The sequence below is a fragment of the Staurois parvus genome, unplaced genomic scaffold, assembly GCF_062004578.1.
Source record: "Staurois parvus isolate SC_StPar_1 unplaced genomic scaffold, SC_StPar_1.0 ptg000132l, whole genome shotgun sequence".
NCBI lineage: Eukaryota > Metazoa > Chordata > Amphibia > Anura > Ranidae > Staurois > Staurois parvus.
The window spans coordinates 7,292,694-7,306,641 of NW_028317928.1; the positions used below are offsets into that span (position 1 = coordinate 7,292,694).

Genomic DNA, 13,948 nt, shown 5'->3' on the forward strand with positions numbered 1-13,948 from the left:
GGCACAATTCCTCCCAGTGACATTAATAGGGTCCAATGACACCAACAATGGGGCACAATTCTTCCCAGTGACAAAATTAATAGGGTCCAATGACATCAATGATGGGGCACAATTCCCCCCCAGTGACACAAATGATAGGGTCCAATGACATGGGGCACAATTCCTCCCAGTGACACAAATGATAGGGTCCAATGACATGGGGCACAATTCCTCCCAGTGACACAAATGATAGGATCCAATGACATCAATGACAAAATTAATAGGGTCCAATGACATCAATGATGGGGCACAATTCCTCCCAGTGACAACATTAATAAAGTCCAATGACATCAATGATGGGGCACAATTCCCCCCAGTGGGGGGGGGGGGGGGCAAAATTCTTCCCAGTGACAAAATTAATAGGGTCCAATGACATCAATGATGGGGCACAATTCCCCCCCAGTGACACAAATGATAGGGTCCAATGACATGGGGCACAATTCCTCCCAGTGACACAAATGATAGGGTCCAATGACATCAATGACAACATTAATAGGGTCCAATGACATCAATGATGGGGCACAATTCCTCCCAGTGACAACATTAATAAGGTCCAATGACATCAATGATGGGGCACAATTCCCCCCAGTGACACAAATGATAGGGTCCAATGACACCAACGATGGGGCACTATTCCTCCCAGTGACACAAATGATAGGGTCCAATGACATCAATGATGGGGCACAATTCCCCCCCCAGTGACACAAATGATAGGGTCTAATGACATGGGGCACAATTCCCCCCAGTGACACAAATGATAGGGTCCAATGACACCAACGATGGGGCACTATTCCTCCCAGTGACACAAATGATAGGGTCCAATGACATCAATGATGGGGCACAATTCCCCCCCAGTGGCACAAATGATAGGGTCCAATGACATGGGGCACAATTCCTCCCAGTGACACAAATGATAGGGTCCAATGACATGGGGCATAATTCCCCCCAGTGACACAAATGATAGGGTCCAATGACATCAATGACAAAATTAATAGGGTCCAATGACATCAATGATGGGGCACAATTCCTCCCAGTGACAACATTAATAAGGTCCAATGACACCAATAATGGGAGCACAATTCTTCCCAGTGACAAAATTAATAGGATACAATGACATCAATGATGGGGCACAATTCCCCCCAGTGACACAAATGATAGGGTCCAATGACATCAATGATGGGGCACAATTCCTCCCAGTGACACATATGATAGGGTCCAATGACATCAATGATAAAATTAACAGGGTCCAATGACATCAATGATGGGGCACATTTCCTCCCAGTGACACAAATGATAGGGTTCAATGACATCAATGAAGGGGGACAATTCCTCCCAGTGACACCAAACAAAAGGACATTATATTTTTTCCCACTAACGTCGGGACCTTTTCTACTCCCACTGGCCGCAGTCCCGCCCTTGTAAAGTCTGAAGGACAGTAAACTGGCCCTTTGTTTAGAAAGTTTGGAGACCCCCTGTCCTATGACACTAGCAAAGAAAGAAAAAAAAAAACTGAGGCATGCTGAGAGCAAAGGGGTTATGCTGGCCTGGCCCACCATTCTTCTGTTTTCCAGTCTCTAATTCTCACAGACACACTCTCATAGCCTTCCCAGAGGAGCAAAGGCTATTAAGGGGAGGGGGGCAACTCCAAATTACCGCCCATAATTTTGCAATGGCATGCCCAATGGGTTCACATAGGTGTGATGGTCAATTGCCAATATATAGTCCACATGTAGTTCCGATTTAACATCTCTATGGATCTTCCTATCTTTGACTGTATTTAAATTTTCTCTGAGAACCCCTCCATCGCACAATACTTCAAGTACCCCTGTTATAAACTAGATGAAGTTCTCCTCTTTCAGAAAAACATTTCCCACATTCTGACGTTGATTACGGTTTCGCACCCGTACGATTCCTCTGGTTTTAGTGACAATTCCTCATTTTGAGCACGAATACAACTTCTCTCCAGTACGAAGCTTTTATTGGGTGATAATGGTGACACCATTGAGAGAAAAAAATCTCCCACATGCAGGTTCTTTCACAGTAAACAAAAGCTCAGCTTCTTGTAAAACAATATATCGGCATTGTGAACGTGAATTTGTCTCCTGCCCGGTGCGAAGACAAAAGCCGTACTTGGAGTTACCAATGAAAAAAAAAATTCTACATTACGAACGTGAATACGGCTTCTTCCCTGCGTGAATTTTCTTATGTAATTTTAGATTGCTCTGCTGACTGAAACATTTCCCGCACTCTGAACACGCGTACGGCTTCTCCCCCGTGTGAGTTCTCATGTGCTTCACAAGACTTGAACTCCTGCTGAAACATTTCTCGCATTCTGAGCATGCGTACGGCTTCTGCCCGGTGTGAATTCTCTTATGTGATTTCAGGTTGCACTGCTGACTAAAACATTTCCCGCACTCCGAACATGTATATGGCTTCTCCCCCGTGTGAGTCCTCATGTGATTAACAAGGTTCGAACTCTTAATGAAACATTTCCCACATTCCAAACATGAATATGGCTTCTTCCCCGTGTGAAGTCTCTGGTGTCTCGAAAGATCCGTTCTCAGTGCATAAGATTTCCCACATTCTGAGCAGGAATACGGCCTTTCCCCAGTGTGGGTTTTCTGATGGGAGAGTAGTGTCCCCATATGGGTAAAACGTTTCCCGCACTCAGGACAAGGGTACGGTTTCTCAGCTGTGTGAATTCTCTGGTGGGTGGAAAGATCCAAACTCGTTGCAAAACATTTGCCGCATACAGAACACAAATATCGTTTTTCGGCTGTATGGATTTGCTGGTGAGAGAGGAGGGTTGCCTTCCGAGCAAAAAATCTTCCACATATGGTACAAGAGAACATTAAACCCCCGCTGTGATCTGCGTGTTTTGTGTCGGGAGGTGAGTGTTGGGTAAGACTCCCCCCATGTGTGGAGGGATCAGCTAACAGATCTGCGCTGGAAAGTTCTGGATGAAGATACTGGGTAATGATATTTTCGTCTGTAGAATTCTCGGTCAGGTTTTCGTTTTCTGTTTCATCACCAGGAGAGAGAACAGAATCATTCCCGATGTATCGTCCATCTAGTACAGAAAAGAGAAAGATGGGGATGAGAACACTTAAAATGTTACTAAACCCCGGAACGCACATTCACTATATCTGCTCTCCCCGGACCCTCCATTCACAATATCTGCTCTCCCCGGACCCTCCATTCACTATATCTGCTCTCCCCGGACCCTCCATTCACTATATTCGCTCTCCCCGGACCCTGCATTCACTCTATCTGCTCTCCCCGGACCCTGCCTTCACTATATCCGCTCTCCCCGGACCCTGCATTCACTATATCCGCTCTCCCCAGACCCTGCATTCACTATATCCGCTCTCCCCGGACCCTATATTCACTATATCTGGTCTCAACGGACCCTGCATTCACTATATCCGCTCTCCCCGGACCCTGCATTCACTATATCCGCTCTCCCTGGACCCTGCATTCACTATATCCACTCTCCCCAGACCCTGCACTCACTATATCCGCTCTCTCCAGACCCTGTATTCACTATATCTGGTCTCAACGGACCCTGCATTCACTATATCCGCTCTCCCCGGACCCTGCATTCACTATATCCACCCTCCCCGGGCCCCACATTTACTATATCCGCTCTCCCCGGGCCCTGCATTCACTATGTCTGCACTCCCCGGGCCCCGCATTCACTATATCCACTCTCCACGGACCCTCCATTCACTATATCTGCTCTCCCCGGACCCTGCATTCACTATATCTGCTCTCCCCGGACCCTCCATTCACTATATCTGCTCTCCCCGGACCCTCCATTCACTATATCTGCTCTCCCCGGACCCTCCATTCACTATATCCGCTCTCCCCGGACCCTCATTCACTATATCCGCTCTCCCCGGACCCTGCATTCACTATATCCGCTCTCCCCGGACCCTGCATTCACTATATCCGCTCTCTCCAGACCCTGTATTCACTATATCTGGTCTCAACGGACCCTGCATTCACTATATCCGCTCTCCCCGGACCCTGCATTCACTATATCCGCCCTCCCCGGGCCCTGCATTCACTATATCCGCCCTCCCCGGGCCCTGCATTCACTATATCTGCCCTCCCCGGGCCCCGCATTCACTATATCCGCTCTCCTCGGGTCTCACACTCACTATATCTGCTCTTCCCGGACCCTCCATTCACTATATCTGCTCTCCCCGGACCCTGAATTCACTATGTCCGCTCTCCCAGGACCCTGCATTCACTATATCCACTCTCCCAGGACCCTGCATTCACTATATCCGCTCTCCCAGGATCCTGCATTCACCATATCTGGTATCCCACAGTACACAGAACATGGAAATGCAATTATTTTAGTAAATATAAATTGCAATATCCCTTTTCTCATCAGCAGTATATAGCAGTCTTGTGACTTCTATCAGTGTCCTGATAGCAGAGCACTGGTTAAAACTTGTAAGAATAGTTTTCATTCTCCTCTGACTGTCCTATGAGACTGCATGACCCTCTGTCTGGGCAGTGCTGATTGGCCCTGTGCCGATCACATGCACCCTCCCAAAGAAAAAAAAAAAAACTCTCTAGCCATACACACTAAACTGAGCACGAGAATTAATGGCACCCGCCCGCGGGTCTGCATTCCTCTGTGCGGGTGGTGCAGCTGCACGGATTTTTGTGCGGATCCACAGCGGCACCAGTGAACATAAATGACGTGTCCAATGATGTAAAATTAGTTTTGAATAATATTTAGTGACAAATATATGGCACTGTGGTGGGAGGGATATTTTTTTGTGCATAGAGCTGATGCCTTTGTCCAGTAATTTCATCCCAGAAGACAATCTGTGGTTTAAAAGGAAATCTCCTGCTTGTGGACTATCAGTGTACCACCAATGTTACGCATCATCCACAGACCATCTGTAAAGATCATCTAAACCCTTGACCTGATGATACACATGTAAAACAGGTGAGGAGGATTCCTATTTCTAATAATAAAGACACAGACCTGACCAGAGGGGTGAAACACCCGGATGAGATGCATGGAGTGAAAAAAATACTTGCTCTACCTCTCCTTAACCCCTAGACAGCGAGCGTATGCAAATATGCGGCCTCTCGGCGCCTGGGCCTTGACGCCGAGTGGCCGCATAATTGTGTACCATTTGAAAATATATATGTGCTGAGAGAGCGCACCCTGCGCACTCCAAGCACGTGACTCACAGAAAGGTCTCAATCTCCCCTTGTGATCAGGACCTTTTCCGTTCATGTGACAGCGAATCACGGCGGTCACATGACCCTAAAACCCCGCCCCGCCTCTCGGCTTCCGAAACTCTTAAAGGGCCAGGAAGCGCCGGCGCAAAGGGGTTAACCGCCTCCCGTCTGGCCACTGTACATACAACGTCTGGACGGGAGCAGCGCCGATGCGGGTGGACAAACACGTACGTCCTCCTGCACTGCCCGCTCTTTTGCGAACTCTCTGGAGTGTGCAGTGGCGGGATATGTGACCCACTGACCAATCACAGTGAGCACATGAACAGTAGTAAACAATGCTGTCATAGTTTAGTACTGTGTGAGCTTTGTGATTGGTCACAGCATCACAGTAGTACACAAGTCTTTTACCGATTGCTTATTACAGTGATCATCACTGTAATAAGCAATCCCAGTGTTAAAAAAAAAAAGTTCTGATCACTCCCCATAGTGGTACAGTGTCACTATGGTGACACTGCACTGCTCTGGTGACAGTACATTAAAAAAAAAAAAATTTAAATAAAATTTGTCCCTAATCACCACCACACCAGTCACAGTTTCCCTGATCGTCGCCACAGTAGTCATATTGTTCTTAATCTCCAACACATCAATACCAGTGTCCCTAATCACTGTGATGCAAGTTACAGTGTCACTGATCACCACCACACCAGTTACAGTGTCCCTGATCACCACCACACCAGTCACAGCGTCCCTAATCACCGCCACACCAGCCACAGTGTCCCTGATCACCACCACACCAGTCCCACTGCCTCTGATCACCGCCACACCAGTCCCACTGCCTCTGATCAGGCTATCTAGGGGCATAAATTACGCATCTAATAGTGATCAGGGACACTGAAACTGGTGTAGTGATGATTATGGGACAATATGACTGGTGTGGCAGTGATCAGGGACATTGTAACTGGTGTGGTGGTGATCAGGGACACTGTAAGTGGTATGGTGGTGATTAGGGACAATATGATTGATCAAGGACACTGTGTCCCTGATCACCGCCACACCAGTCACAGTGTCCCTGATCACCGCCACACCAGTCCCACTGCCTCTGATCAACGCCACACCAGTCACAGGGGTATATTATTTAAAACTGGACCACTCAGAATCTGTTTCAGCTGTGCATGGTAGCTGTTTGTAGAAGTTAGAAGCTGATTGGCTACCAGTCATATTGTCCCATAATCATCACTACACCAGTTTCAGTGTCCCTGATCACTATTAGATGCGTAATTTATGCCCCTAGATAGCCTTAAGGTGCTCCTTGGAATTTGGGCCTCTCTATGTGGCTAGGCTGTGAAAAAGTGTCACGTATGTGGTACTGCCACAAAATGTGTTTTGGGGTGTGATTATAACTATGCCTATTCTGTGTATGAGAAAAAAAAATCATTTTCTTTCCTGTATTTTCCAAAAACCTTTGGTAAAAAGAGACATTTTAAAAAGATTCACTACGCTTTTTAGAAAAAACCTTGGAGTATTTGCTTTCTAAAATGGGGTAATTCTTTGGGTGTTTCCATTGTCCTGGCCTCCAAAAATGTGATAGCTAGTCTAGAAATTAGGTGAAGGTGGTCCTTGGATTTTGAGCCCTTCTCTGTGAAAAGTCTCACATGTGTGGTATCCGCATACTCAGGAGGCATAGCAGAATGTGTTTTTGGGTGTAATTATGAGCATGCCTATGCTGTGTGTGAAAAATAACTTGTTAAAATTATAACTTTGTGAGAGAAAAAAAAGTTTTTAATTTCCAAAACATTGTGACAAATCACAACTTCAAAAAGACTCCCTTGCTAAATACACTGGACTGTCTATTTTCCAAAAAGGGATCATTGGGGGGGGGGGTATTTGTACTGTCCTGACATTTTAGGGCCTGAAGAAATGAGATAGGCAGTCAGTACATCAGAACTGATCAATTTTTAATTTATATAGTAAAAAAAAAAAATTATTAATAATAATAATAATAATAAAATACCTAGTGGTGAATAAATACCTGCAAAAGAAAGCTCTTATCTGTCCTTAAAAATTATAAAAATTTCTCTTAGATACAGTGTTGCATGACTCAGTAATTGTCATTCAAAGTGGACAGCTCTGAAAGCTGAAATATGGCCTGGACTGGAAGGGGGTGAAAGTGTCTGGTCTTGTTAACCACTTACTGCTATAGGGAGTCACGGGTACGCAAAATCACGTATATATACATGACTTTGCATTTCCAGGTAGGGGGAGCGAGTGAGCCACGTGTGCCCTACCCGCGCCGCCATTCGCGGCCGCAGCTGTCAATCACCGGATCCCATCCGGTAATTACTCGCCGGCGCCCGATGATTTATTAACAGTTTTGTTTACTAACAATTCTCCTCCCTGTCAGCTCGGGCACACTGCTCTGCACAGCACAGCCATCCAGAGCAGTGTGATTACAGTGAAGCACCAACACACAGCCCCGCCCCCTAGTAAAACACTCCCAGCACATAAATATACGAAAATGAATGAGCGCCACTAAATATGAATTGATTAAGCAAACTAGAAGCAAGCTGCTGGCAAAAAAAGGTATACCTCGGCACCTCAGTAACAAATACAGTTTTATGGCTTGCAGCGCTAAATAAAGTGATGTCACAAAAAGACAAAGACTGATGCGTGTTCATAAGTAATTCCAATACAGTAAAGTCCCAAATATGATGGTATTCCAATAGCTGTGAATCCAATCAGTGAAATTTGATGTCAAATATTCCATGAAGCAATAGTACAATAATGTACTTACCAGAAGTACATACAAACTGTGCGTTGTATGTATATGATCTGTACGTGCATCTGGGTCTGGTCACCAGTGTGATGTCATCAGGTATAATGGCCTGAGGTGGACCTTGAGTGGGATTAACATCTTCCTGGAGAGTCCGCCATTATACCTGATGACATCACACTGGTGACCAGACCCAGATGCACGTACAGATCATATACATACAATGCGCAGTTTGTATGTACTTCTGGTAAGTACATTACTGTACTATTGCTTCACGGAATATTTGACATCAAATTTCACCGACTGGATTCACAGCTATTGGAATGCCATCATATTTGGGACTTTACTGTATTGGAATTACTTATGAACACTCCCAGCACATAGTTAACCCTTTGAGCACCCTTCGTGTTAACCCCTTCCTTCCCAGTGCCATTAATACAGTGTCAGTGCTTTTTTTTTAGCACTGATCACTGTATTGGTGTCAATGGGGATGTCAGTGACACCAAGTCAGTTCCCCCCAGTGTCAGAATGTCCGCGGCAGTCCCGCTATAATTCGCTGATCGCCGCCATTACTAGTAAAAATAAATCCCAGTATCTATACCGCCATTTGTAAACGCTATAACTTTCACGTAAACCAATTAATTTACACGTATTGGGATTTTTTTTAGCAAAGACACGGAGCAGAATACATTTTGGTGTAAATTTATGACAAAATGTTTTTAATTTTTTACTGGACACGTTTAATAGCAAAAAGTAAAAAATATTGTTATTTTCTCAAAATTAAAGGTCTTTTTTTTTTGTAGTGTAAAAAATAAAATCCAGTAAAATCCATCCAATGATCGGCAATGGAACCGTTCTAATCGGTGTGACTCTGACTAGAAGAATAGTCCCTGCATTACGTTTGCCGATGTGGGGTGCGACTTGCATAGACATCTGTGCATGAAGTCGCACTGCCTTCCGACTTTGAAATCGTGTGACTTCAAGTGAAGTTTTTTTCCAGTGTGAACCAGGGCTTAGTGTTTATTCCGTACCTGTACTGATCTCCACAGGAACTTCCTCCTCTTTAATCCTCACATGTTCTTCCTCCTCCTCCTCCTCAGCTTTGATGTCTTTGTGAGTGGCTCTGGTGTCTGTGAATAAAGATGAAGAGTGAACCCCCCTGTACTGAGATGTATGAGAGACCCCAGAGGGTGCGGGTTCAATTCACAAAGCGGTATGTACTGCTTTACGAACTACGGTCAAATATTTTTTTAGCAATTCACTAAAAATCGTTACTAGAATGTAACCAGAATTGCCGGCATTTGAAAATTAAAAATAGAAAGTGTGGGGGACCCCCTCCAAAGCATCCCAGGCCCATCGGGTCTGATATAGATTTTGAGAGGAACCCCACACATGAAAAAAAAAAAAAAAAAATGGCGTAGGGTCCCTCCCAAAATCCATACCAGACTGAGCATGCAGAAAAGGGGGGGGGGGGAAAATCGAGCTAGCTCCACCTCTTCCCACTGCTAAATAAACTAAGGGGCAGGGCCATGTGATGTCATCGGGTGACCCCACCCCTCTTATGATGCCATCAACCAGTGAGTGGGAGGCTGCAGCGTCCTTAACAACCAATAAACAGCTAGTAGTTAAGGAGCAGGCGGGCGCAGCATCCTTAACAATCACAACTCACCTCCTGTCAGCGGGGTTCCCCCCTAACAGCAGGATGTAAACAAAAGAATTGCCTGCATTTAAAAATTAAAAATAAACAGTGTGTGGGACACCCTTCAAACCCTTCGGGTCTGGTATAAATTTTGAGGGGAACCCCACGCCAAATCTTTTTTTAAAAATGGTGTAGGGTCCCCTCAAAAATCCATACCAGACCATTATCTAAGCATGCAGGAAAGGGAAGGGGGGGGGATCAAGCCAGCTCCCACTGCTAAATAAACTAAGGGGTGGGGCCATCTGATGATGTCATTGGGTGACCCCCCGCCCTCTTATGATGTCATCAACTGGTTGCTGTTTGCTTTTTTCATTTTTAAATGCCGGTAATTCTTTTGTTTACATTCTAGTAGCGTTTTTTTTTAGTAAACAAATGAATTGTCAGCATTTCAAAACTAAAAAAAAAAAAGAAAAAAAAAAAGAAAAAACACCACCTCAACCAGTCGATAACATCATAAGAGGATGGGGGGAGGGGGTAATCACCCAATGACATCATCAGATGGCCCCGCCCCTTCGTTTATTTAGCAGTGGGAGCTGGCTTGATCCCCCCCTTTCCTGCATGCTTAGATAAGGGTCTGGTATGGATTTTGGAGGGGACCCTACGCTATTTTTAAAAAAATATTTGGCGTGGGGTTCCCCTCAAAATTTTTACCAGACCCAAAGGGTTTGGAGGGGGTCCCCCATGCTGTTTATTTTTAATTTTTAAATGCCTGCAATTCTTTTGTTTACATTCTGCTGTCAGGGGGGAACCCCGCTGAGAGAAGGTGAGTCATGGTTGTTAAGGATGCTGTGCCCGCCTGCTCCTTAAACTACCAGCTATTTATTGGTTGTTAAGGACGCCGCAGCCTTCCACTCCTTAACAACCCGCTATTTACCACATACATTTATTTACTTATCTCCTTTAATGAATTGACTCTTCGGTTGGTTCACACCAAATTTGACTTTAAAATCAAGCAACGTCACTTGAAGTCGCACAATTTCAAAGCCGTATGTCAGTGCGATCTCAGCTGTAACTTAGCCGACATCTTCATTTCATACACAAATGTCTATGCAAGTCGCATCTGAAATTGCAAAATTAGTTCAAATTGGTGCGGCACCGCAAAGTCATGAGTCACACCAATTTGACCGATTCCACTGCGGACAATAGGTTGCGACTTGCCATGCGTTTTGAAACTATCAAATCGCATGACAAGTCGCACTGGTGTGAAGCAGGGCTTAACACCATTTTATGCATTATTTACCAAGAATCTTTACTTTTTGAAGTAATTACCGCATATAGGGATAGTGAATTGACATTTTCATGCGGTATTTTGGAAAAATTTATCAGATTACCTAAATACTGCATGCGATCTGCTTTACTGAATGCAGCCCTGTGTGTGGGAGGAGACTGGTCACGTCTCCATGACATGATGTGAGGAGGAGAGCCGGAGTCTAATAGAGGCTGATGGCTCCTGACCCCCCCACTGGGCACAAACTGTCCCCCCATTACTGTCTACTGACAGAGGAGGGGGGAGAAGAAGAGATTGTTGTAGTGATTGAACAAAAAGGATCTGGGACTCTTCTCTGGATTTAGTGTTTATTCCTCACCTGTGCTGATCTCTGGAGGACCTTCCTCCTCTTTACATGACTCATCACCCATCATATAAGGCTCTTCTGTTTCTTCTCTAGCTTCCGTTCTTTGATCAGTCTGGTTAACGTCCAGCGTTACCTACACAAGAAGCATGATTCTCTTAAATATTGCTCTTCAAGAGGGTAACATGACTGTATCCATGAACTGCTATTTAGGAACCTCCTGAAACTACGGACGAACTCTCCCACCAATAAATGTTTCAGAAAGCCTATCTGACCACAAATGAAAAAAGATGTTGTGAGATATCTTCACAACAAACAAGGAAGTATTACCTGACTGCTTAGGGCCATATTAAGTTTCAGCCAAGGGTTCCTCATGGGTTTGCTTGTTGGAATAGGCAATGTTTAATACTCGGGTTTGGATTCCATTTACCTGGTATTCCTGGAGGATCTTGAGATGTTCTGGTGCCGCATTCTGGGAATACAGAGGTCGGGGACATCTCTGTGGTATATTTCTCGTACTGGATCCATCTGTGGGAAACACACACACTGACTGAATACATTGTTTCTATTTCTTTATATCAGAGGATGTGTGTATCTAGGTGGATCCTCAATACAAGAAATTAAAGTCTCCTCTTACCCGGTGATGTGAGGGGTGGCCGGTCCTCCATCATGACGTCCTTGTAGAGATCCTTGTGTCCTTCTATATATTCCCACTCCTCCATGGCAAAAGGCACAGAGCTATCCTGACACCTTGTAGGAACCTGACACACACAATGATACAGTCACCATCCAGACACATCCCTTGTCTGTTACTGAAGAATGTCACAGAATTCCCGGCACCGCTCACCTCTCCCGTCAGCAGCTCAATGATCTCGCTGGTGACTTCTTCAACCTTCTTGTTATTCTTCCTCAGGGATTGAGATGGAGGGTCTATACTGAGACTTTGGATCTTCTTCATGTTGGTTGCCACCAAACCATCCGATAACTTAAAAGCTATATAATTCTATAGTTGAAGCACAAACACCAAGTTATGCCACCATAAACATTGTTGGTGCACTACAAGGTATTCTATTACATTATATCAACAACAGCCCATCAGTCAAGTTTGTTTAATTAATAGATGTCATGTGACCTCCCAGAATCCTCCTCACCTCTCTGGTCAGGTCTGTGTTTTATTAATAGAGATAAGAGCGATGTCATGTGACCTACCAGAATCCTCCTCACCTCTCCGGTCAGGTCTGTGTTTTATTACTAGAGATAAGAGCGATGTCATGTGACCTCCCAGAATCCTCCTCACCTCTCCGGTCAGGTCTGTGTTTTATTAATAGAGATAAGAGTGATGTCATGTGACCTCCCAGAATCCTCCTCACCTCTCTGGTCAGGTCTGTGTTTTATTACTAGAGATAAGAGTGATGTCATGTGACCTCCCAGAATCCTCCTCACCTCTCCGGTCAGCAGGTAGATGATCTCCAGGGTGAGATTTAATATCCTCTCTGTGGTGTGACTCGGCTCCTTCTCCATCCTCAGTCAGGTGAATTATGTATTGGCCTTTCCTTGTAAACGTTTTTTCCTTCAACAATTGTGTTGGCTGAAAAAGAACAAAAAAAATATATAAGAGAAAAAAAACATACTTAAAGCAGAACTAAACCCTCCTCTCCTTTACAACCCAGGAAGCTGCCATCTTGCCTGTTTGATCTGCAGTTACCGTGGTACTGCACATGTGATCGGCTATGCTTTAAAGTGGAACTAAACCCTTCAGTTTAATGGTTTCCCATAACAGTTGCATTCAAGGTAGGCCTGGAAATCTAACTGTCACAGTAGCTTGTGCTCTCAACCAAACTGTCAAGCCATCCAATGACTGGTGTCATAACTGATCACATGTGCGGCACCATGGCAACTGCAGACGAAAACATAGGCCAAGATGGCAGCTTCCTTGGCTGTAAAGGAGAGGAGGGTTTAGTTCTGCTTTCAGTTTATTGTTATTGTAGAGTAAATAACCTAGAAAAGTAAACAATACGATGGAAACCGTCCTAATGAAGAGGACATTTTCACAAAGGATAAAGCGGATGATAAATCGTCACAAAGTAAGGATACAATGGCGCTAATTGGCAGGACTGGGAGTGGCTTATAGTACCTGTTCTCGGTCGGCACCATTGGAAGCACCCAGCATCCCATGTCTGCGCGTCCCTACACTACGCACCTTTTAGGAGACGTGTGCATGAAAAACGGCCATTTATAAGTCAGGAAACGCCATAAATCTCTTTTGTAATTATATTTATCTCTACAGAAACCCCAATACAGCAGAGGAGACCAATTCCCCCCAATACCAAGCCTGCTGACCCCAGACTATAGAGAACATGTGACCTGACCCACAACATCACATGACCACCAGTCCACACAGAGTACTGGGACCCAATTCTCTCATAAAAAGAAGGCATTATTACCTCCTCCTCACCGGGAACACACTCTCCAATCTTACACCCCCCACCCCACAGGAAGTTCCCAATCAGCCAATCTCTTTTGATATACAACAAAATGGCCGCCTACTGTAGTGAGGACACTTTTCTTTTTAGTGTAAAAATCATTGAAGGTTTAAACCTTTGTGCGGTTAACAGAAAAGAATGAGAAGCTATTACAATTCGCTGGTCTTTCTATCTC

At 44.9% G+C, this 13,948-nt stretch overlaps 1 protein-coding gene across 1 annotated transcript in view; it reads right to left on the reverse strand.

Annotated features, from left to right (window-relative positions):
* The window catches only part of LOC149466264 (uncharacterized), a 68,567-nt gene extending 54,848 nt beyond the window's left edge, over window positions 1-13,719 (reverse strand). The window contains 8 exon segments of the mRNA XM_089672722.1: window positions 2,019-3,109; window positions 9,052-9,150; window positions 11,306-11,426; window positions 11,721-11,818; window positions 11,928-12,051; window positions 12,138-12,293; window positions 12,734-12,878; window positions 13,425-13,719. Coding sequence (XP_089528848.1) covers window positions 2,019-3,109; window positions 9,052-9,150; window positions 11,306-11,426; window positions 11,721-11,818; window positions 11,928-12,051; window positions 12,138-12,293; window positions 12,734-12,811 — 1,767 coding nt within the window. The 5' untranslated portion in view covers window positions 12,812-12,878; window positions 13,425-13,719.
* Between the last annotated feature and the right edge of the window lie 229 nt (window positions 13,720-13,948).